Source organism: Convolutriloba macropyga, chromosome 9 (genome assembly GCF_964194025.1).
Source record: "Convolutriloba macropyga chromosome 9, txConMacr16.3, whole genome shotgun sequence".
Lineage (NCBI taxonomy): Eukaryota > Metazoa > Xenacoelomorpha > Acoela > Convolutidae > Convolutriloba > Convolutriloba macropyga.
In genome coordinates this window covers 4,341,157-4,362,614 of record NC_134476.1, presented here as the reverse complement: position 1 = coordinate 4,362,614, position 21,458 = coordinate 4,341,157, and the positions used below count along the sequence as shown (strand labels likewise).

Genomic DNA, 21,458 nt, shown 5'->3' with positions numbered 1-21,458 from the left:
GGAAGGAAAGTTTTGTGGGTTACACTGAAGGAGACAACGGATACCTGGTGTACGTACCCAACACACGCAAGGTTGTGGCTGTTCAAGATGTGATCATCAAGGAGTCCGAAGTGGGCTCAATCCCTGACAACACAGAGACGCCCGACCTACAAGATTAGGGGTCACAGCAACTGGGGATCTGGCACCCAGATGATGGTCATCAAAACGATGGCAACAAAGAGGAGCAGGGCACATCTACTGCAATAAAGGAGGAGTGGCATTACGCAGAGAGCGTGAACACTCAAGAAACGACACTGAGACGAGATGCCTCACATGTTGAGGAAGCAGCACCGGATGAAGAATCTACTGCAACAAGAGGGAGTCTCAGAGACTCGGAGTCACTGGAAGACAGTGAAAAGGAGGACTTCTCACAGACAGTTGGCTTCTTTGAAGAGGCACTGGAGCAAGCGGACAGGGCAGAGCCCAGAAGACACGAGCAAGGAATGTTCCGCAAATTTTTGGGAGAAATCAGGACCCATCTTGCTGTGACTGAGGGTGACTATGGGGAACCCAAAACAGTCTACAAAGCCAAGCAAGGTGACGATTGGGATCAGTGGCACGGGGCAATGAAGGACGAGGTCAAGTTACTCCAAGACAACGAGACTTGGAACCTAGTGAGACCACCCACAGACAGGGACGTTATACCGGGCAAATGGGTCTACAAAGTGAAATTGAGACCCAGTGGTCAAGTGGACAAATACACAGCACGCTATGTGGCGAAAGGTTTCAAACAGGTGGAAGGACTGGACTACAATGAGACTTTTGCGCCTACCTGTAAGCCAGAGACATTCAGGATTCTACTTCAACTATCAGCGAAGCATGGCCATGTGATGCAGCGGTTTGATGTCAAGACGGCTTTCCTGCACTCACCAATAGAGGAAGAAGTGTATCTGGAACAGCCACAGGAGTTTGTAAAACAAGGATCAGATGGCGAGAAGTCAGTATGCCGACTGAATAAATCAATTTATGGTTTGAAACAGGCAGCTAACAACTGGTATAAGAAACTGGCAAACTTCTTACTGAGACAAGGGTTCAACAGAAGCAGGAATGACCATTGCTTGTTCGCAAGAGCAGAGACAGAGTGTTACACTTTCATCTTGGTCTGGTTTGACGACATGATAGTGGAATCAAAAAGCATGACAATGATCTCTGATGTCAAAAAGGCACTCGAAGCAACATTCCACATGGAACACAGAGGGAGATTACACTGGTTTCTGGGTCAATGAATCAGACGAGAAGAGGTCAAAGTCACAGTCGACCAAGAACGCTACATAGAAACAATGCTTGAACGGTTTCAAATGGATCAATGCAAACCCTAAAGAACTCCAGCTGATTTGAATTTGAAACTTCAGACAGCACAGAACGGAGACGAAGAAGTAGAGCAGAGGATCCATAGAAGTTTGATTGAATCACTTCTGTTTCTGGCCAAACAGACGAGGCCAGACATCATGTTCACAGTCAGCATTTTGTCCAGGCACATGAACGCACCTACCAATCAACGCTGTCTATGCGGAAAACAACTTCTGCAATATCTTCAATGTTCAAAGGTTTAAAACTCACATATACAAAAAACGCTAGTTATAATTCAGTGGGGGAAAGTGAAGCAGACTGGTCTGGTGACGTGAACGACAGAAAATCAACAACGGGCTATTACTTCAAGCTCAACGGACGTGGCGCAGCACTCAGCTGGGGTGTCAAGAAACAAGCCACAGTTGCTCTTTCTTCATCAGAAGCAGAATAACAGGGCATGGCAGCAGCAGTTCAAAAAGCATTGTATCTAAAGCAACTTCTGGAGGATTTTGGCACCCAACGAAAACATCCAATAGCAATTGGAGAGGACAATCAGAGTTGCATCAAATTGTGCCAAAACCCAGTCATGCACAAGAGGAGCAAACACATTGAGACAAAATTTCACTTCATTCGGGACAAGACGGAAGATGGGACTATTTCAATTCATTACGTTCCCACTGACAAAATGGCAGCCGATATCTTCACGAAATCTGTACCCGTATCGAAAGTGGAAACTTTCAGAACTGTTTTGATGGGAACAGACTCTACGCAATCAGCTCAAGTCTGATTGGGGGTGTTAGTATATCGATCAAACTATAGTCAAGAGCTTTGTGAGAATTAGAAAGAAAGTCCAACTTACCTGATAACAATGAAAAGAGCAAATTGATGTTGGTCACAGAGTTTATATAAATGAATCGTCAAGAAATGGTGCTTAGAATCAATTTTCGGTTCAGATTGGTGAATCTAGATAACTAATGATAGAGTGAGATTAATTGATTTAAAATCTTCCCAGCATGTATCGAATGATTTTTATATCACCGGAAATGTGAACGAACTTTTAGAAAAGTGTAAATGCATACCATCTATGATTTCCGGGAAATTGGCAGAAGCAAACCATATTGTGTAACCTTTGCGACTCCCACTGTAAATCTTGGTGCTAAGATTAGTTTTTTATCTTAACTTTCTCGCACTGATAATGGGACCAGCTGATTTTTGAGCCTTTTTCATCCCCAAAATCAAATCACCATCTTGATCTAATAATCAGACCTCTCCTGTAAATCTCTAAATTCTACTGTAAAATATCGTTCTTGTTATTCTCTCATTTTGAGAAATTAATTTTTACTACTTAGTTAAAAACGCTTTTATTTCGCTTGCGAAAACCCATAACCCAACAGGTTATTGGCCCAGAGCCTTGTCTCTGAGCTTAACCGCAAAATAGAGACAAGGTAGTTAGAAACTGTGAAAGAGAGGATGCGCAATTTTAGGGGAAGTGTTAGAAGGTTGAGAGAGAACAACCTAATGTAAATTGTGCATAAGATAAGCTTGACATAGATTGACAAGAAACTCTACTTGTTCAACGTATACTTGGCTAGAGAAATGAGGCCTTGAGGAACAAGAAAAAACGTGAGAACGGGTTATAAGAGACGCCCAAGTGCGAGAGCTTAAGACCAGTTGGTGTGATTGGGTAGCACACTAGGCTTGCAAGTAAGAGATGCTGGTTCGAATCCAGTACTGGTCCATTTTCACAGTATTTCCACCTGAATAGACCCCCTAACACGCGTTTTGTGCTGGAAATTTTTTTGACTTCTTGAGTGAGTTTTTCATAATCTAGTTCTTGAGTGTTCTCAGTTGCTGTTCTTTGGCGATAAATTTGTCGGTGAAAGCGATTTTGAGCGAAAGGAAATCAAGACAAAGTAGTTTAGTGGTTAGGATCTCCGATTGTCAACCTGGAGGTCTTTCCCACTCATAAAGCATGCCTTGAGTGCTCCCCCTCTAAATTAAATTGCCACCTCCGTGTTTCGTGAGTAATTCATCCAACGTTAGTCTGTTTATGTTTCTGATGAATATAAGACTGATGGGGAATAGAATAAACTTTTAAATCAATTTACTTGCTCCTGTTTGACCTTATTGGTGACGTATAGGCAATATGAAATGTTTTGTTTTGAGTTGACATCTGGTGATATTTATTTTTACTTATAAAAATTACATTTATTCTTAAGTAACAATTATAGCGTTTGTTTTCTTGCGCCCACTTTTTATTTCAAATTTGTTCACGCCGTCAGTTTCAAGGGGAATTTTTCACCCCAGGCTGCTCCTTATTCCATAATTTCAGTACTTGGATTATTTTTCTAATATGATTTTTAGAAAAAATTTTATCGCTAATTTACAATTATCGCCCACTAAATAACTGCTTTCAAAGTCATTAATGACAGGCATTCCCCAATTCCAAAGTCCATGACGGAGTCTCTCTTATTCAGATTGATCTTTAAGGAGTATCCGGCCTGCTTTTAGATTAGTAGTTGTTTTGGAAAATAGTTACTGTAAACTGGAAAATTTTATTGTGACACTCCTTTACGTTTCTTGGGAATTTTACAAATTTAAAAATCTGTTTGGCAGCCTCGGATATTTTTTGAGAAAATAGCTTTAATTTTCAACTGCTAAGCGAGTTTCAAAACAAGTTTCAAAATTTTCAAAAAGATCAGAAATATTTTTTCTCAGTTTCACGAGTTAGCTAGCTGTCTGTTATAGGTGAATTAGCGAAAATAATGCATTAGAAAGATTTGTATTTAATGTCTAAAAAATGGAACATATAAAAATTGTGCAATCAGTTTATGTTATCTGATTGAGAAACTTTCATAGAGCTCTCAAATTGGGTTTTGTTTGTTTTTATCTTAAAATCAAATGCATTAACAGGGCACCTATCAATTAGGTCAGAACAACAGTAAAAAAGAACACATTGATTTAACTGAATTTAATGCAAGAATTTATGAAACCGACAAAAATTTTTTAGGGTAATAGCGGCAATTTTTTACCACATTTTAGGGTACCAACTATAATGATATGTTAACAAAAACCGAGAACACCACCACCCGAAATGGGTTAGCAAGTTAACAAAACTAAAAAACAAAATTGAAATAGAGCAAACCAAATGCAAAATGTAAGGGGAACATTGACAGGCTTGACTGTTTTCAAATCTGACCATTATGTGACCCAAAAAAACTTTAACGCTATTTTGAGCTACTTTTACGATAATTTCGTTGGGGGGCTTTATTGGTAAAAACCTAAAAAAACTATTCGGATAGAACACTAAATTAACATCAATAAATTGAACATCAACGGTGAAATATTTGATAAATCACAGAACAATTCAGAGCATTTTGGTGCAACACAGCAAATATGACATCGATTGGGTTTCTGTCGGCCATTTGGGCCTTCTTCTAATTAAACATCAATTTACATTAAAACACAAAACAAGGATATACTTTCAGCGACGATATGTTCAGTGGATCGAAATACATTTTGACGGATCTTTCGGTGGACAATAAAATGCTTTTTTTAAATAAAAAAAATTATTGATTGACAAATTAACTGCCAGCTTTCTTTCAAAAATTTCTATTTGTAAAAGTCCGGATCTTTTCCGTTTGTGCCCCCCCCCCCCCAAGCTTAGCGGGTGCATATTATTTGCACCCCCAGACGCACGTGCCATATTTTTACATAATGATTTACTATGTAATGGCACGTGCTCTGCAACTGGGGGGGGGGGGGGGGCACAAACGGAGAAGATCTTGACTGCCACCGAATAAACAAACGATGTCACTACAAACCACTGGCAGTCGTCGAATTGACCGACAAGAGGTTTAGCTGACAACCAACAAACCAAGGATCTTTTCCGCTGCCCCCCGTCTTACATAGTAGAAATTTAAGCACAACCCCCCTCCCCCCCCCCCCCCTCCAACCGCCACTTCCTCAAATAATGTTTGGCCCCTTATGAAAAGGGCTATTTAGTTTCGTAACACTTTTCACGAAAATTAGAATGACTTTGTTGTATCAGATTTAATATTCAAAAGATCCTTCAAATCTATTCTGATAAAAATTAAATCAAATTCATAAATTGCAACATTAACATATTTATATCTTTTTTATCAACATTATAATTCTTTCTCTTCAATTTTTTTCGGCAAAAAAATAATTACACAAAATGTGTTGGCATATTTTATTGGCACTATAGAACTTTAATCATTTTCTTGCTTAAATTGCGTTAGTGACACATTAATTCACTTTGACAAAAATATCAAATTAATTGGCCATGAATTGTCTGTTTCCTCAACCACCCCCCCCCCCCCCCAGGTGTCCCGTTTTTTCACCCCTATTTATTTAACCCCCTATCATTTAACCCCCGATTTATTCACCCCTGTATCATTTAACCCCTCTATCATTTCACCCCGATTTTAATCTTTCTATAAAATAAGGACAATTAAATTAGCAATATAATCATTTGGCCATGCCTCGCGGGCCATGGCCATGCCTCAGCGGCCCGTGGGACTTGATATGAAACTATCACAACCGAACGTGGGATTAATTTATCCGCTTAATTATGAAAAAACATGCCTTTAATATCGACACCTAATCAGCGGGATGAAATGATATAGGGGTTAAATGATAGAGGGGTTAAAAGATACGGGGTTAAAATATGCGGGGTTAAATGAATCGGGGTGAAAAGAAGTAGAACCCCCCCCAAACCCCCTCCCCAACCCACTTTTATCAATGATATTCTTTCTAAGATCGATTTTTATCTAAGATCTTAGGGGGTTAATGCTTGAAATTAAAGATGTGTAGGATTTGGGGATAAGGGTTTTGGGGTGAAATTTCTTCTGGGTGAAAAGATTTAATGTTAAAATACGGGGGTCACAGGATCGGGTTCAAAAGAAATAGAATCGCCACCACCTAGCAAAATTTTCGCTAAGTACACAAAATCTTGCGTTAGGCTATCCTTAAAAACAAAATTGGCGAGAAAAAATTTCTCTAAGAGAGGAAACAGTTGCTGTTGAAATTTTGCAGAAATAATTTAAAAATTGTTTATTGTGATTTAAAAATTTTGAATTTTTTTCGAGAAGTTTAATTGATAATTTATTTGAAATTTCGGAAGGTTGAAGCTATACTGTACTTGAGTGGGCGTTCGCGTCCAAATTTGGCGGGGTGTGTATTTCCAGTTTAAGGGTGCTAGTTTGTGTCTGTTTCTCTGTCACTTGTTTTTCCGTAAGCTCACTGGAAGCAAAGTTAGCAACCACAACAGCTGTCGCCGTCTTCTCTTTTTTGGAGCCTTTCTTTTTAAAAGATTTCAAACTCCGTCTCGCTTTTTTAAACTTTTCGCGATTGCTCCTTTCGCCGTCATGTCCGGACGAGTCTTTGTTATTTAAAGTACATCCCGGGTCACTGTTGACGTCACGAGCGCTGATTGCGTTCACGACTGCAACTTTGCTGCCGTCTGTCGTGTTCGTTCGGTCACTTAGTTTGAGTCGTGCCGAGGACGGACCCCCCGACTTGGCGCTGCTTTTGAAACGACTCACGGGGTTGCTAGCGGACGATGAGTTGTCATCTTTTTTGCTGCGGTTGTTACTCTAAAAACAAAGTTTGTCAAATTAGCCACAAATAATAAAAATTAACTGCTTGTGTACTTATATTTGGTTTTTAGGAGCTTTACCAAAATAGAACTCCTCCCCGGCTAAGCGAAAGACTAGAACCCAAAATCCGCAGCATAGCAAGTTTACTCCTAGTTTCCGGGATATATTTTTATGAGGGGGTGGCGATAATGGTAAAAACTCCAAGAACATACAATTCACTCAAATTTTCAAAAAAAAAGTCAATTACGGGTTAAACAAGGCATTTACAACACTTTTGAACATAAAATTTTAGCAAAAGCTCAATGGGAAAAATTCGGCGGTCAAGCATTATAGTCACCACATCTAAATTAGCTTCTATAAGTTTGAGCAAATTATAAGTGAAATCCGATTTACTGTACTAATAATTAGAGGAGGAGGGTGTCAGGACAATTTACCCAATTCAATTTTACCCAATGCCAACTTTCATTAACCTATTGTTAAAAATACCAGAACAAAAATTTAGCCGACAATATAATTAAATGGCTCGTGGGACGTGATATGAAACTATCTCAGACGAACATCGGATAACTGAATGAAAAGATCAAAGAGCATTGGGTAAGTTGTCATTGGAATTGATTCCGCTTAGGCTCTATGTCAGCACATTTAAGCAAAAGTCACCGCTGTATAACTAACCTGTTTTTTCCTCTTGATTAAAATGTGCATTATAGGATTACGACAGTTAAAAGTTCTTTTTTCTTTGAAAAATTTATATTTGACCGGTTCTAACAGTATTTGATCAGTTCATCAAATTTTAACAAAAATAGTATACGCAATTGTTTTGAACACCTCTAAAAACGTTAAATCCTCTTAAAAACAAAACCATTGTGGCGTCATAACTAGGTAGTAAGTTTTGAAATTTCTATTTTCCTATTTTTTTTTCGTCAATTGGAAATAATTTAAAATTAATTTAAAATTCGAAAATTGCAATTTCGTGGCAAATAATTGGCTAGAAACACAAAATAATATGATGAAGATTGTTGCTTATATTTGCCAGTAGTTCTGTCAGAAATGACTTATTATAACCTAATGTCCAAAAAATATTGAACAAAAGTTAGTTTTATTAACTCTGGATAAGTCTATTTTGTTTGCAAGTGTTGATATCTCAGTTTCACACTATTATTTTTGTAAACTCCCCTTCAATTTTTTTAAACCAATTTAAATAATTTTCAAACCAATATGAACAAAAAACAGAGTCTTTTCAAGCTTGAAAAAAAGGGATTGGATATATTGCATTGACCTTTGAGGTACCAAAGATAAATGATTAAAGAAAAATTGGATTAATCCACTACTTTGTACTATCCAGAATTATTTTCTAATAAAACCCTATCTCGCATGCAAAATTTTAGGAGCTCAATTGCTAAGAAAACTAAAATTACTCAACAGCAATTCACAAGTCTGCGTATAATTTTTAAATTAATGAATCAAATAATGATACAAAAATTGAAACTGGCCTTTTTAATTAATGAAAAAAAAACAAAAATGAGTTTGAAGACCTGATATCCTAAAAATCAATCTGTAAGTTCAGTAAGGTTTTTTAATTTGATTTTTTTAAAGTATGCAGCCCTTTGCAATCCAATTACGAAACAAATTTTTTACAGGAAGTGTGTCCAAATTGTTTTTGTATAGGTGTTCCAAGCATAGAACATGAAACGCCGCGGCTAGAATGAATTTAAGCTACTTCTGGAATTTTGTGGAAACAATCGTCAATTTCAACCTTATGATTTTTTCTATCGTTACTGAAGATTGTTATTTTTTCTAATGAAAATCGATCAGTTTTACAAAAGAATATTACTTTTTGCGCCTCGGTAAAGGTTATGGAACAAAAACAAAAGGGAACTGGCTGAACGAAGATTTTCCTGAATTCAATGAAGTTTTAAAAGGTTTATGATATTAGGCGGAAATTCAATTGGGCCAAACCAAGTTTATACTCTCTAAACGAAAATCTTCTACTAACTTTTGGAGGATAATAGGTAAAAACCAATTAAGTGACTTTAAGACGGTACTTCAGGATCTACTGTACGCTTTAAACAGCTCAAAAGTCCCTAACAATTGTCTCAACAAAAATGCGTTAACGAAACGCGATGCTTTTCTTTGAGCGATTACATCGCATATACAACCCGAGACAAAAACGATTTTTGGCGAAAAACCGGGGAGAGAGTTAAATCAAATTTAAAAATCGTTGCTTTATTCTAATTAGCTAGGAACTATGAGCTGAGGAAAAATCGAGAAAAATGTTGCAATAACTGCTAGATAGTCTTCTACTAAAAAGCTCGATATTAAAATATTGATTTGGTTTTTGCAAGCTGTTTTTATGTAGAGACTATTTTCATGGACATTTGAGTTCTTTATAGCCTCAGATGGATTTTGAATTTTTATTGATATCCGCCTCTTTTCCACACAACTTGAGGCTAAAATTTTTACCTAACGGCTACAAAAATTGTGTTCCTCTTAATCGAGCTTTCGCCTGATACCCCATCCCCCTTAAAAAATTACCAGCAAAGAACTATTTAATTTAAGCCTTATTTTTGCACAGATTTACGTCACAAAACAAGGAATTAGAAGTATCTGATCTTGAAACGTATCGACAGTGCAGACGCATGCTGTTTGCTACGAAAGCGAAAACAGTTTGTTATAATGTTCACACTGAATCAAAATGATCAGAAATCTTTTCACAAACAGATCATGACAATTTAAGTCACCCGATAAACAAATAAAACTAACTTGTGACAACAATTTATGGATATTAGCATCTCATTTTCCGTATATTGTTCAGTTTTCATGAAAACACTTACGACAGAAATTTCCTAAAATAACAGGAATCGACTCACACTGAACGCTTATTTTGACTTACCATCGAATTTATTTTTTGGCGCTTTAATGTACGCTCTAAATAATGTTATGGTAAATTTCCGTTAAAGTTTAGCTCAGGTTAAACTTGCCATTAGAGCTTTGTCGTTACTGGAGCTAGGTTTAAAATTTAATGAATTTAACAATTCTCTAAACAATGATAATTCAGAGGTATACATAAGTAAGTAAAAATTATCAGTGCCGTTAAGGTAAGTTTAGGTGAGGCAAAACCTAAAAATTGAGGGTAAATTAGGATTTTTGCAGGAAAATTTGAAAAATTGTCTCGAAACTATACCTGTTTATGTATCTTGTTGGTATGTATACATACAATGCACACACACACACACACACCCACACATAAATATGATATGCACATTATTTATATATATATATATATATATATATATATATATATATATCTATATATATATATATATATATATATATATATATATATATATATATATATATTTTATACAGCCTCAAAATTCATATACTCGGTGCGTGTCTTCTAACCATCAATAATAAAGTATCAATGTACCAAGTTTCACATTAGTTATAGCAGCATAATCTGGGCAGAGAGAAATGCGGGTGTACTGCAGCAAGGAAGCCAGGGCCCAATTTACTGGAAAGGAAAGATTACAAACACAGAAATGATAGGAGGGTTCAAAGGTCACAAAGTTACACTTTCAAGCACCCATTTATTACCGTAGGCTGTAAAAAGTTTAAATCAGAATTAGTTGTTTTTCATTAAGGGCTTCAATTTTGAACGCACGCACCCTGTATTTTCTGTAGACAATTTTTTTCTATAATAACTCTAGCTTTATTTTAATAGTTTTTACACTTCTGTAAACAATAATAGCTCATGTTGTTCATTGTGGTTAATTGCTGAAATTAAATGTTCTTCATTTCAACAATGGGTTGCACGGGTTGACGTACATGGGTTGCCCGGGTAGAAATTTGAGGTCAATGAAGTCGCTAGAGACCGATGACGTAATAGATTTAGGTCAAAAGTCTTTCAGAATGAAGAGCAGACTAATTGACCTTCATCATTTTCCAGCGCTGTTGCTTAATAAATAGAAACGCTTCACCAATTCGGAAAGAAGCGAGCATCACAGACCATTATAGAATTTTCGATCTACTCTGTTCTGGCCCAACAGTTTAGTGGGTTTATATTTTTACGCCCCCTTGGGGGGGGGGGGGGGGCAAACAGAATAGATCCAAAATATTTCACAGTCTGCTTTGTAAGCTTGCAATGGTTAGGTGACTTTGGATCACCGAAGATTTGTGGCACTAGTGGTTCGAGATGTTGAGCCAGAATGAAGACCCAGAATTCGAATTCTGCAGTGTCACGTAATTTTGATTAAAAACGCGCAGCTTGCAAGTTTTAAAAATGCCAAAAGTCCATGGAAGTCAGCGTCTGACTATGTTTATGGGAAGTTCTGCCATTGTAGCTTGTGGCACTGCAGACTTTTCAAAATATATACGTGCGTGTTTTTAAGTATTGTTTTTAGCGGCTGTAGAGTAGCATGGTAAAAGTAGTTGGATTTTTTCCGTTTTGCCTCCCCCATCCGTACGTTATGCACCCCAACCCCCCCCCCCCCCCAAATACAGAGCACGTGCAATTGCATAATAAATCATTACGTGAAAATATGACACGTGCGTCTGGAGGGTGCAAATACTATGTGCCCACTAAGCTGGGAGCATAAATGTAAGAGATCCAGTATTTTCGCTGCTGTGTTTTAAGGAAACTCAGTTGAAAATCAATTATTATTACCTAAAGTAAACGTGATAGGGGGCGGAAAAGCTTGAAAATCAAGCCTCAAGCTTGAAGATCAAAAGATTTTTTTATAACTGCCCTCAAAAAATGTGTAGCAAATTATTGTCTTTTTCTTGAAATAACAAACGAGTTTTTTATGCTTCAGACCATGAATAATGTGTTGCTTTGTTCTGCTATCAAATTATCATCAAGATTTTGAAAAAAAAATCCAGGATTGCGAAAGAAATAAAAAAAAAAGAATGTGAAAACGCAATGCGAAAATCGCAAATTTGTGTCTCTCGTTTTTCATCACAACGAGTATTACCAAAATTGATAGTTGGCGGATTGGATTTCGTACACATACAAATACAACCAGAAAGAGGCTCATTTTCAGAAAAGGTTTCAATTCAAATTCCAATTTCGTTGAATTAGAAAAAATTGGTTGGCTTTTTTTTACCACCAACAATTTGTGCCTTCTCTATGGGTGAGTAGAAAATGGCATTCTCATCATGTCACACTGTAATTCTATTTTAGAAGAGGAGATAAAGAGATTAAAACAGAAGATTGCTCTAAGTGATTGCCTGTCCACAACAGTCCACAGCCTGTCTGATTCTACAGAATTTCTTTATCAACGACTTGTTGGGTGACCAGTAGTATATGGGTTAGGATCTAAAGACGGCATGTCAAATTCCAGTTAAAAAAGCTAGGAGGCTGGGATAATTTATCCGATGTGTCTGGGTTGCAAAGATGATAGTTGATGCCAGTTTGCCGATAACAAATAATTGATATTGAGGTCTGCAGGGTCTATGCTGCTTTTTAATGATGTGATATACGTCATATGTGAGCTCTTCTTTTTTTGTTACTCAATTGTTATTGTTGCTACTTTCCTCAATTGTTATTGTTGGTACGTTTCCTTTAGGTATCATATAAGGTTGGCTATACGGGACTGAAACTGATGTTGAAGATTGAATTAGTGGCAAGAAAAAACTATTGGCGATTATTAACTTTGACAATAAACTCGGTGTAATTTTTCATGTACAGTATAAAACGATCATTAAAATGAGACAATTCTACACTGCCCGTAACAGAGAAGAGAACCTTGTTCTTGTTGAGACTAAAATTTTGTTCAAAGAGTTTTACTGATCAAGTGGAGGCCTATAAATGGGACAATTGTTCAAGACATTACAACAATTAGCTTTGTGTAGACGTTGAAATGACTTTTCTTGAGCGACTCCAATTGTTGACAATAAGTTTTTTTGCAACACACTATTACGTTCTCTGATTCCTCTCCTGATGTTTTCATGTGTTCTCCAAAACAATGCATGCTTTAGAAAACAAGACCAAAGGTACATTACATTTCACTTTTCAGCAGTTCGTGTGTAGTGTTAATCAGAAATTGAGAAACCGAAGATAAGCTTCACATAGCTTGACAAGAAGCTCTACTTGTTCAACGTATACGTAGCTAGAGAAATGAAGCCCTGAGGAACAAGAAAGAACGTGAGAACGGGTTATAAGAGATGCCCAAGTTCGAGAGCTTAAGACCAGTTGGTGTAAATGGGTAGCACATTAGGCTTGCAAGTAGGAGATGCTGGTTCGAATCCAGTACTGGTCCCTTTTCACAGTAGTTGAACCTGAATAGACCCCCTAACGTGTTAATCTGAGACAATTGTGCGAATGTTTTAGGCATGTTGATTTTTATTACCAGAGTTTTTTTTACCTGTACGTTGAAAGTAAATAATTTTGCGTACACTGCATTGAGAGTAAGGCAGGTGTTCAACGGAGTTAAAGTTAATTCGCTCATGGAGATGTTGATTAGTACAGCGGGAGTACACCACCTAGGGTAAATCCTGTTTTGTTTTCGCTAGTAAATTATTGTTGTTATTATACTCCAGATAACACATCTTTGACAGAGCTTAAAGCCGCCGTGAGAGCCGAGCCATGATGACAATAAGAACTGTGTTAGAAAGTTTATTCTGGTTGACATTTTTGATGCAAATGGTTTTCGTGTGTAAGGTCACGGTTATAAATTGATGTCTAAAGCCGTGTGGCATTGGTGGGTTTAAATGGGCATTAAGATTTTAAAGGACGTTTGATGTGTTGCTTTCCGGTTCTTATGGTTGTTGATGTTACCAACTTTCCATTTATTAATTTTCTAAAAGTTTGAAATATATAAACGTATTTTTTTTCTGTTTAATTCGAATTAGTTGCTAGGGTGCTCATATCGCCCCTTCCTTAAAAACGAATTTAATTAAATTTTGTGGGCTGAAATTGAAGGATTTGTAAGTTTTCGTTTTGTTTTTCTTCTTAGATGAGAACCGTTCCCTTTTAATTTTTTTATTGAAAAAATAATATTTCAAATTAATTTTTCTTTGGTTTTAAGATATCCGTGAAAACCCGACTGGTAGACAAATTTGTGGGAAAATACAAAATAGTGGGACAAACTGGGGGAGTTCAACAACTGTTCTTTTCATTCTTATCCAATATCCGGTGACTGGCAACAAAGAGTTTGGCTCTAGCTTCGAAATTGAGTGAAATCAGAAAAAAAACTAGGGAGAAAAAAGTCCTTTGAAAACCACAATAATTTAGTATACGAGTTTGTAGCTGTCATTGTTTATCTTACTGATTTTTTTGCAATGATGTTTGTGCATGCTTTCAAAACCTGGCCATCATGCTAAAATTTTGAGCATTTGACCTTGAAATAATCGAAGACAGCCCAGTTTTGCAATTTGCTGAAAACATTAACCTCCCCGATATCGGCCATTAATATTAACAACTGAAACATAATATAAAATGCACAGTCTATTTCTATTGCATTTTTAATGACCATATAAATATCAAATTTTATGTAGATTAAATTGCGAACCAATTTCAAGACGTTCTACTTGACCTTGTAAAAAGGCTCGCTTTTTGCAGTCTTTCAAATGGAAATTGGTCAATTGATCGCTGCTTGTAATGAAAAAAATTGGATCCGGAAAAAATAATTCATTGATCAAAATTGTACACTTCTCAGATCCACATAAAGTGTTTATTTTTTTTCGGTAGTTTTCCTAGATCTAATCCAACCCCTCCCCCCCCCACCCCCCAGAAACCCCCTCATAGAAAATCGGGCCCCTCATAATTGGATTGGGGGGAAGTATATATCCCCCATCCCCATTATCGTAATTATACCAAAATGGGAGGCTATTACTTTTTTGGGGCGGGGGGAGGGAGGGAGGGGGGGGGGGCGGCGGTGTTTTGGGAAAGCCCAAAAATCTCAGAAGAATCTGATTTTCATGCCATCAGCTGTGTACCTGTACCTGATATTATTTTACATATAGCAACGTGATATAGTAGCAGTCCAGTCTTTCTTTATCCACCCTTTCTTTACACAAAGGTGGTGATATATATTACAACATACAACATAGAACTTTAACTTGGGGCCATAAAATGCACGTGTAACGATTGAACGGCGGGGGGGGGGGGGGGTAGGGGATATTGCTAAACATGTTAGAACAATTTTCCATTATTCGCAATATTTGCAAACTTTTCCTTTTTAAAAACAAGATTGCCGTGGAAAAATCCAGGCTAATTTGTGTAATAAACTAAAGTCAATCCTACTGTTATCCAAATTACACTCTAAGCTTTCCTTGTTGACCGCATAAGAGATTTTGGTTCAAACTAACTATTAAGGATAAGAATGAGGAAAAGGGGAAAATATTGAGGCACTCAGGAACGTGAACTTAATTAGGGAATATTATCTTTTCAAGGTTTTTGTCTTCTCGATACTCTTTAGTGAGGGAGGGACTATGTTCTCAACTGGGTTTTTGTTCATAATCGGTTCACGTATTGGGGGAAAGCATATCATCTCTTTTTCGGGTAATTTATTTCAACAAGCGCGCTGGGCGGATTAATTTCTTATTCGTGTATAAAAATTTAATAAGAATTCGCAATTGTTATATTGCTCTTGAAATTGAGACAACAATTTTCTCAGCAGCTCAGATTTAAGTTGACTGCAAAAGGGAAAATTTGGAGGTTAATTTTCATTCTCTTCTAGCGTAAAATAAAAGCAATCATGACTCAGGTTAACTGGAAAACAATTGCTATGAAAAAAAAAATAAGAAATTTTTTTTCTTTCAAAAAAATAATGAGGTTGTGACTACTGTGGGGGTAAAAAAACTGTGCAACTTGACCGTGGATTAGTTCCGCATTCTTAACTGTCTGCTTTAGAAGGAAATGTAATTTTAATGATTTAATTTGGAAAATTTGGAGGAGTGATAAGAAAAACATAATAATCTCCCCGATCAATAGTTTTTGACGTTCAAAATGAAAAAAAATGACTGACCTTCTCCAGCAATAGTAATTTTTTAAATCAGGGTTGACGATTTCTGTTTCTCAAAAACTTGGTGTAATATTTTAATCTTTTTGTTTTGTTTTCATTATATGAACAAATGTATGTATGAATGTATATATGTACAAAAAAAAAGTATGTTTTCGCATGTAAAAGTTAAAAAAAAAGTATGTTTTCGCATGTAAAAGTTTTAGTTTAAAAATTTACTTCAAAAAATGATTTCTTTTGTTCATCAGAACGAGTCGGGAAAGTTTTACCTAGAGATGTCTACTTCTCAAGGTATGATCAGAAACTATTTCTAGTAACTTTTTGAAAAAAAAACTGAAATTGGGAAAAACAAATCAATCAAAAAATTCTTTTCTAATAGATCAATGAGTATTTTTGTTATAAAATTAGGACGTGAAAACCAGCGCGTTTAGGGAATAATGTGTTTAAACGAGGAGACTATATTTAGGAAAAAATTCAGTCTTTCAAACTAAGCAATCTAACTATTGACAATTGAATCAAACTATAAATAATCGACTGCTGCGCTATTGGAGACAGAACTGATGTATATGATGTAATTTTGAACTGATGTATTTTATTAAGAAGAAAACTTTTCTTTCACGAATCTGCGAAATTATACTTTTGACTCCAATGTCAAATGAAAATTCAACACTTTCGTACCCTTTGGTTCTCTAAATAGGTTGGAACAAAATCTTAGTCCCCTTCGGTCCTCGTGCCCAGCACTGGGGCGGAAGCGCATTCCTGTAAGGTCACTATGTACCTCGGTCGACTAAGATTTTGTTCTAACATATACATAGCCTTGCTTGATTAGCTTTGCCTAAAATCAGGGGCGCTGTGCTATGTTTTTTTTGTGGGACTACAATATAATAATTAGGAAAAAAGTATTAAATTAGAATAGACACTGTATCTGTTTGCGGCTGTAATACAAACATAAATTTAAAAGTGCCTCCATTCGATAATACAAGATTAGGAAAAACTTCTTCGATTGATAGTGGGAAAATGTGTAACGATGGCCATGAATAGCTTTTTTTGATAATATCTTCTAACTTCTTTAAGAGGCAAAATTAGTTATTTTAAATTTTTAATTAGTTATTTTGACTTTTTTAAAAGTGCAGGTATCAAATTGCACCATATATAAATTTCAACTTTGAATACTGAATAGTTGGTCTTTCGGGGGGGGGGGGTGGACGGAGGGCGGACGGGGGGAAGGGGGAGGGGGTGGACGGGGGTGGACGGGGGGGGGTTGTTGGAGTTGGAAAGACGTTGTCAAAAAATGTCTGGATAAGAAGTTTTTAGTATGAAAACACCAAGCTACACTAAACACACTCTCATAGTTTTTGTAACAGCTGTTCAAAGATGGTCGAATTAAATAATCGTCTATCTATGGAAGTTAGGTAGAGATTTATAAGTTTGAGGTTAAAGATTTTAAGTTTTCCAAAGTGCTCAAATCAATCACGCTGTGAGAGAAAGGCAGAGTTACAGTAGCTAAGTTGAGGTGGGTTTCGTGTTTGAGGAGTCGCCGGGCAAGTTACTAATATCGTTGCTTTCGTCTTTAAAAAAATATGTGATCGGCCCCCACATTTTTTAATGACTCCTGCAATAAAATGTGCTGCTTGGCAAAAGGGATCTATTCTGTCCCCCCCCCCCCCCCAAGCTTAGTGAGCATAAATCTTTTATGACCCCCAATCGCACGAGCTATATTCTTACATGGTAACGTGCTGTATAACAACATATGATTTGTAACTGGGGGTCATAAAAACAGTGGGGGGGGGGGGGGGAGCAGAATAGATCCGGTAAAAGTTTGTCAGAACAGAGATAAAATTCTCCTTTTCTGGACAAAATTGAGAATATTTTGAAATCATAAATAAAAATAGGGAAACTTATGGGCAGCAGCTGACCGGAAACTGAATTACACCCCCAAATCATAAATACAATCTGAAAAAATTTTTTCGAGAATTCTGAGTTAACAAGACGTGTAGTCAAATAATTTTTCGGGCTAGATTGACGGCTAGGATGCCCCCAGTACGCCCCCCCCCCCCCCCCCCGTAACAAAGCACGTGTCTTTACATAGTAACTCATTATGTAAAAATATTGCATGTGCGTCTGGGGGGGGGGGTGGGGTGCAAATAATATGCACCCACTAAGCTGGGGGGGGGGGGGGGGGGGGCACACAAACGGAAACGATCCGCCGAAATTTTTGATAGTCATAAAAGACAATATATGACTTCCCAAAATTGAGATGTTTGCAAAAATTTGCTTGATTTACAGTAACTTGCCCGGAACGCCATAAAGAGCAGTGGTTAAATTTCGTGAGGAGGTTAAAAGTTGATTAGGCTCAAGTTTATTTGTGAGAGAAAGATGGCAGGAAAATATTGTGGTTGTTTGTTTGTTTGTTTGTTTATTTGTTTCCTTACCTTTGCAGCAATGCTCATAGGCAAAATGATTATCAGAGGCATTTGAATGCGAAGGCCCCCCTGATTAATAAACAATATTAATTATACCAATATAACTTAAATAAGTATTAAACTGTTATTACACGTTTTAGTTTACAATTTGGGTGAAATTTTGGCTCTTTTCTGTTATCCCCCCCCAGCCTTATATAGCCAGTCTATTTGCAAATATTCCCCCAAATATGTTCTCTTTGGTCCTTAGAGATCCGTTATTTTAGTCATAATAACAGAAAAGAGCCGAAATTTTTTGCATCAATTTTTAATGCTGTTCTTGCGATTATCTTTTGATCAAAGTCCAATAACTTTTTTTTTACAAAACTTTAATCGTTCGGCCATCGGAATATGGTCATGCCGATCAATTTTTGCATTTATAAGACCTTAAATGACATTTATCTCCTCGACCAAACCTAATATCACATTTCTACAATTAAATAGAACAACAAATATTTTAACTAACTATTAACAGCGTGAAAAAATCGCTAGTCGACTAGATTATTAATAATTTTGGTTTTAAATAATTCCGGCGACAACAGGGAAATGTTGCTTTGAGTCCACCGGTGAATAAATGTAGTGGAATGGGTGGAATGCGGCGTGAATTCCACTTACCCTGGCGGAATTGGTGACATCTCTTTGGCGTCCCATTCTTGTAGAGGCCCAAAACATGCTGCAGTTGTACACACATGACAGTTTGGCAGCCGCGTTTGCAAAAAACACAAAGTTCAGGCCTGAAACAAATAATTCTTTATTTATAAAAATTTTCCGGTTCTATTCTGTAATAATTTTCGTAAGACATTGCTTTTCTCACAACTTTCGACTTGTAAAACACATTTATCTCTCTAATTCCTCTCTACAGAGCATGAAATTTTGGGCCCAGCAAAATTCCAATGAAAAAAATTTGAGTCAAATAAAAGTGGAGTGCTTGAAATCTTAGGTCGAGCCAAAGTACAGTGTGAAAAAATTGGGTCGCACTCGCGTCCAGTTGTTCGCTAAAGTTGAGCTAAATCAATTCATAGCTTATTTGGTTTGAGAACGGTTTTTTGTACATCGTTTTATACGAGCATGGTCTTTTTAAAACATTTTTTATACGAGCATTGTCTATTCATATCACTTTATACGGGCATGGTTTTTCACACCACTTTTTAAACGAGCATATTCTTTTCATACCACTTCTCATACAAGTATGGCTTTTTGATACCAATATACACACGCTTGGTATACGAGAATGATTTCTCATACCACTTTTATACGAGCATCGTCTTTCCATGCCACTTTATGTATAAGCATGGTCTTTGTATCCAAGCATACTACTTTCTATCCAAGAATAGTCTTCTCAAACCTTTTTTATACGAGCATCGTCTTTTTATAACACTTTTTATACGAGCCTTGTCTTTTCATACTACTTTGTATAAGGCCATTGTTTTTCACACCATTTTTTGAACGAGCAAATTCTTTTCATAGCACTTGTCAAACAAAAATTGTTTTTTGATACCACTGTAAACACGCTTGGTATACGAACAAGAATTTTCATACCGTTTCTTTTACAGTCATCGTCTTTTCATGCCACTTTTCATACAAGCACGGCATTTTGATACCCATATACACACACTTGGTATACAAGCAGGGTCTTTTTTACCACTTTTTATGTGAGCTTTTTTGTGGTCTCTCATACCTTTTTTTAATATGAGCGTTGTCTTTTCATACCTTTTTTATACGAGAATTGGCTTTCAAAACAGTTTTTGAACAAGCATATTCTTTTCATACCACTTCTTATAAAGGTAAGGTTTTTAATACAACTATACACACTTTCGGTATACCAGCATCGTCTTCTTATACCCCTTTTATAAGTGCATGATGTGTTTATAACTTTTTTCGAGTATGGTATTTTGCTACCACTTTAAACACCGTCTCATAAGGTGAGGTCTAAACCTGAGTTCATCTGTTTCGTTTTTTTGCCTCGCTTCTTTAAATCTTTCTTTAATCTGCTGATAATGAAAAAAAACTAATGACTCTTTTTTAATTTCCATTAATCAAAAAAAGTCTGTTTAAAAAACTGTTTTAAGGATATTTTTTTCAGTTAGCAAGTATGAACAAATTATTGTACAAGGGTGTCTCTTGTTTAGCACGTTACTGATTAAAAAACGAAAGTGGTTATGCAGTATTCAAAAATTTTAAACTTGATTATTTTGTGTTTTCATTTTGGCGTTTGTGTGTGTGTGTGTGTGTGTGTGTGTGTGTGTGTTGGAGAGAATGTGTTTGTGTTTGTGAGTGTGCGCGTGTTTGAGAGAGGCGGTTGAAAAGGTTACGAAACCGGAGAATAGATGAGCTATTCAAATTTTGCACAGCGAAAACCAAGAATTTCAAAAGATATATAGCGTGTCGTTTCACTGGTTTACCTTCAATAATAATTGTCCGAATTCATCACCGCGACTAATTTCTCCGCTGTTATTTAAATTCTTTCATTTCACTTTTATTTAATTTTTTAGTTGACTAACACTCAAAATATGGGATTCTCAGGGCCTGGGTGAAGAAATTAGGATTTAAAACCCAAAATAATATTATCTCAGAATTTGGGAAAAATTGTTTTTTTTTTTGGGGGGGGGGGGGGGGGGGGGTGCGGGGTGAAATAATAATACAGCAATGAGAAAACAGGATGCTAAAATATGGAGTTGAAGTAATTTGGTTAAAATTAGAGCATCACGAATATTGTACTATTTCGTTTTACTTCGGCCTTCGCCAGTTTTACAAAAAGCGGCGCCTATAATCACTAAGGTAAATATTTATTCCACCTAATTTCTTTGAAAATTTTCATTCTAAATGACGACAAAACTTGCTTTCTATAAAAACCATAATAAAAAAATGAAATATTTAAAAAAATCACTTTTTAGCAAAAATTTTAAACTTTAAATTTTTTAAAGTTATATTTTCAGCTAGAAACTTGTTTAGCTTGTACCGCCCTAAGACAATATAAACATGTAATTATGATTGGGTGATTTGCGATCAAAAACGTTGACGATAATTCAAAAATGGACAATTTCACTCTAGACATTTAAATGTCATAACAAAATAACTAGTCTAGACTT

At 36.4% G+C, this 21,458-nt stretch overlaps 1 protein-coding gene across 2 annotated transcripts in view; it reads right to left on the bottom strand.

Annotated features, from left to right (window-relative positions):
- Positions 1 to 6,361: 6,361 nt before the first annotated feature.
- The window catches only part of LOC142345968 (uncharacterized), a 44,213-nt gene continuing 29,116 nt past the window's right edge, over positions 6,362 to 21,458 (bottom strand). Inside the window, exons 3-5 of one of the 2 annotated variants that reach the window (XM_075398435.1) lie at positions 18,985 to 19,103; positions 18,343 to 18,402; positions 6,362 to 6,947 (exon numbers count right to left, since the gene is read on the bottom strand). In XM_075398435.1, the coding sequence (XP_075254550.1) occupies positions 6,483 to 6,947; positions 18,343 to 18,402; positions 18,985 to 19,103 (644 nt within the window). In that variant the 3' untranslated portion in view covers positions 6,362 to 6,482. The remainder of the gene's footprint in view (positions 6,948 to 18,342; positions 18,403 to 18,984; positions 19,104 to 21,458) is intronic. The other variant, XM_075398436.1, reaches the window with a different exon arrangement.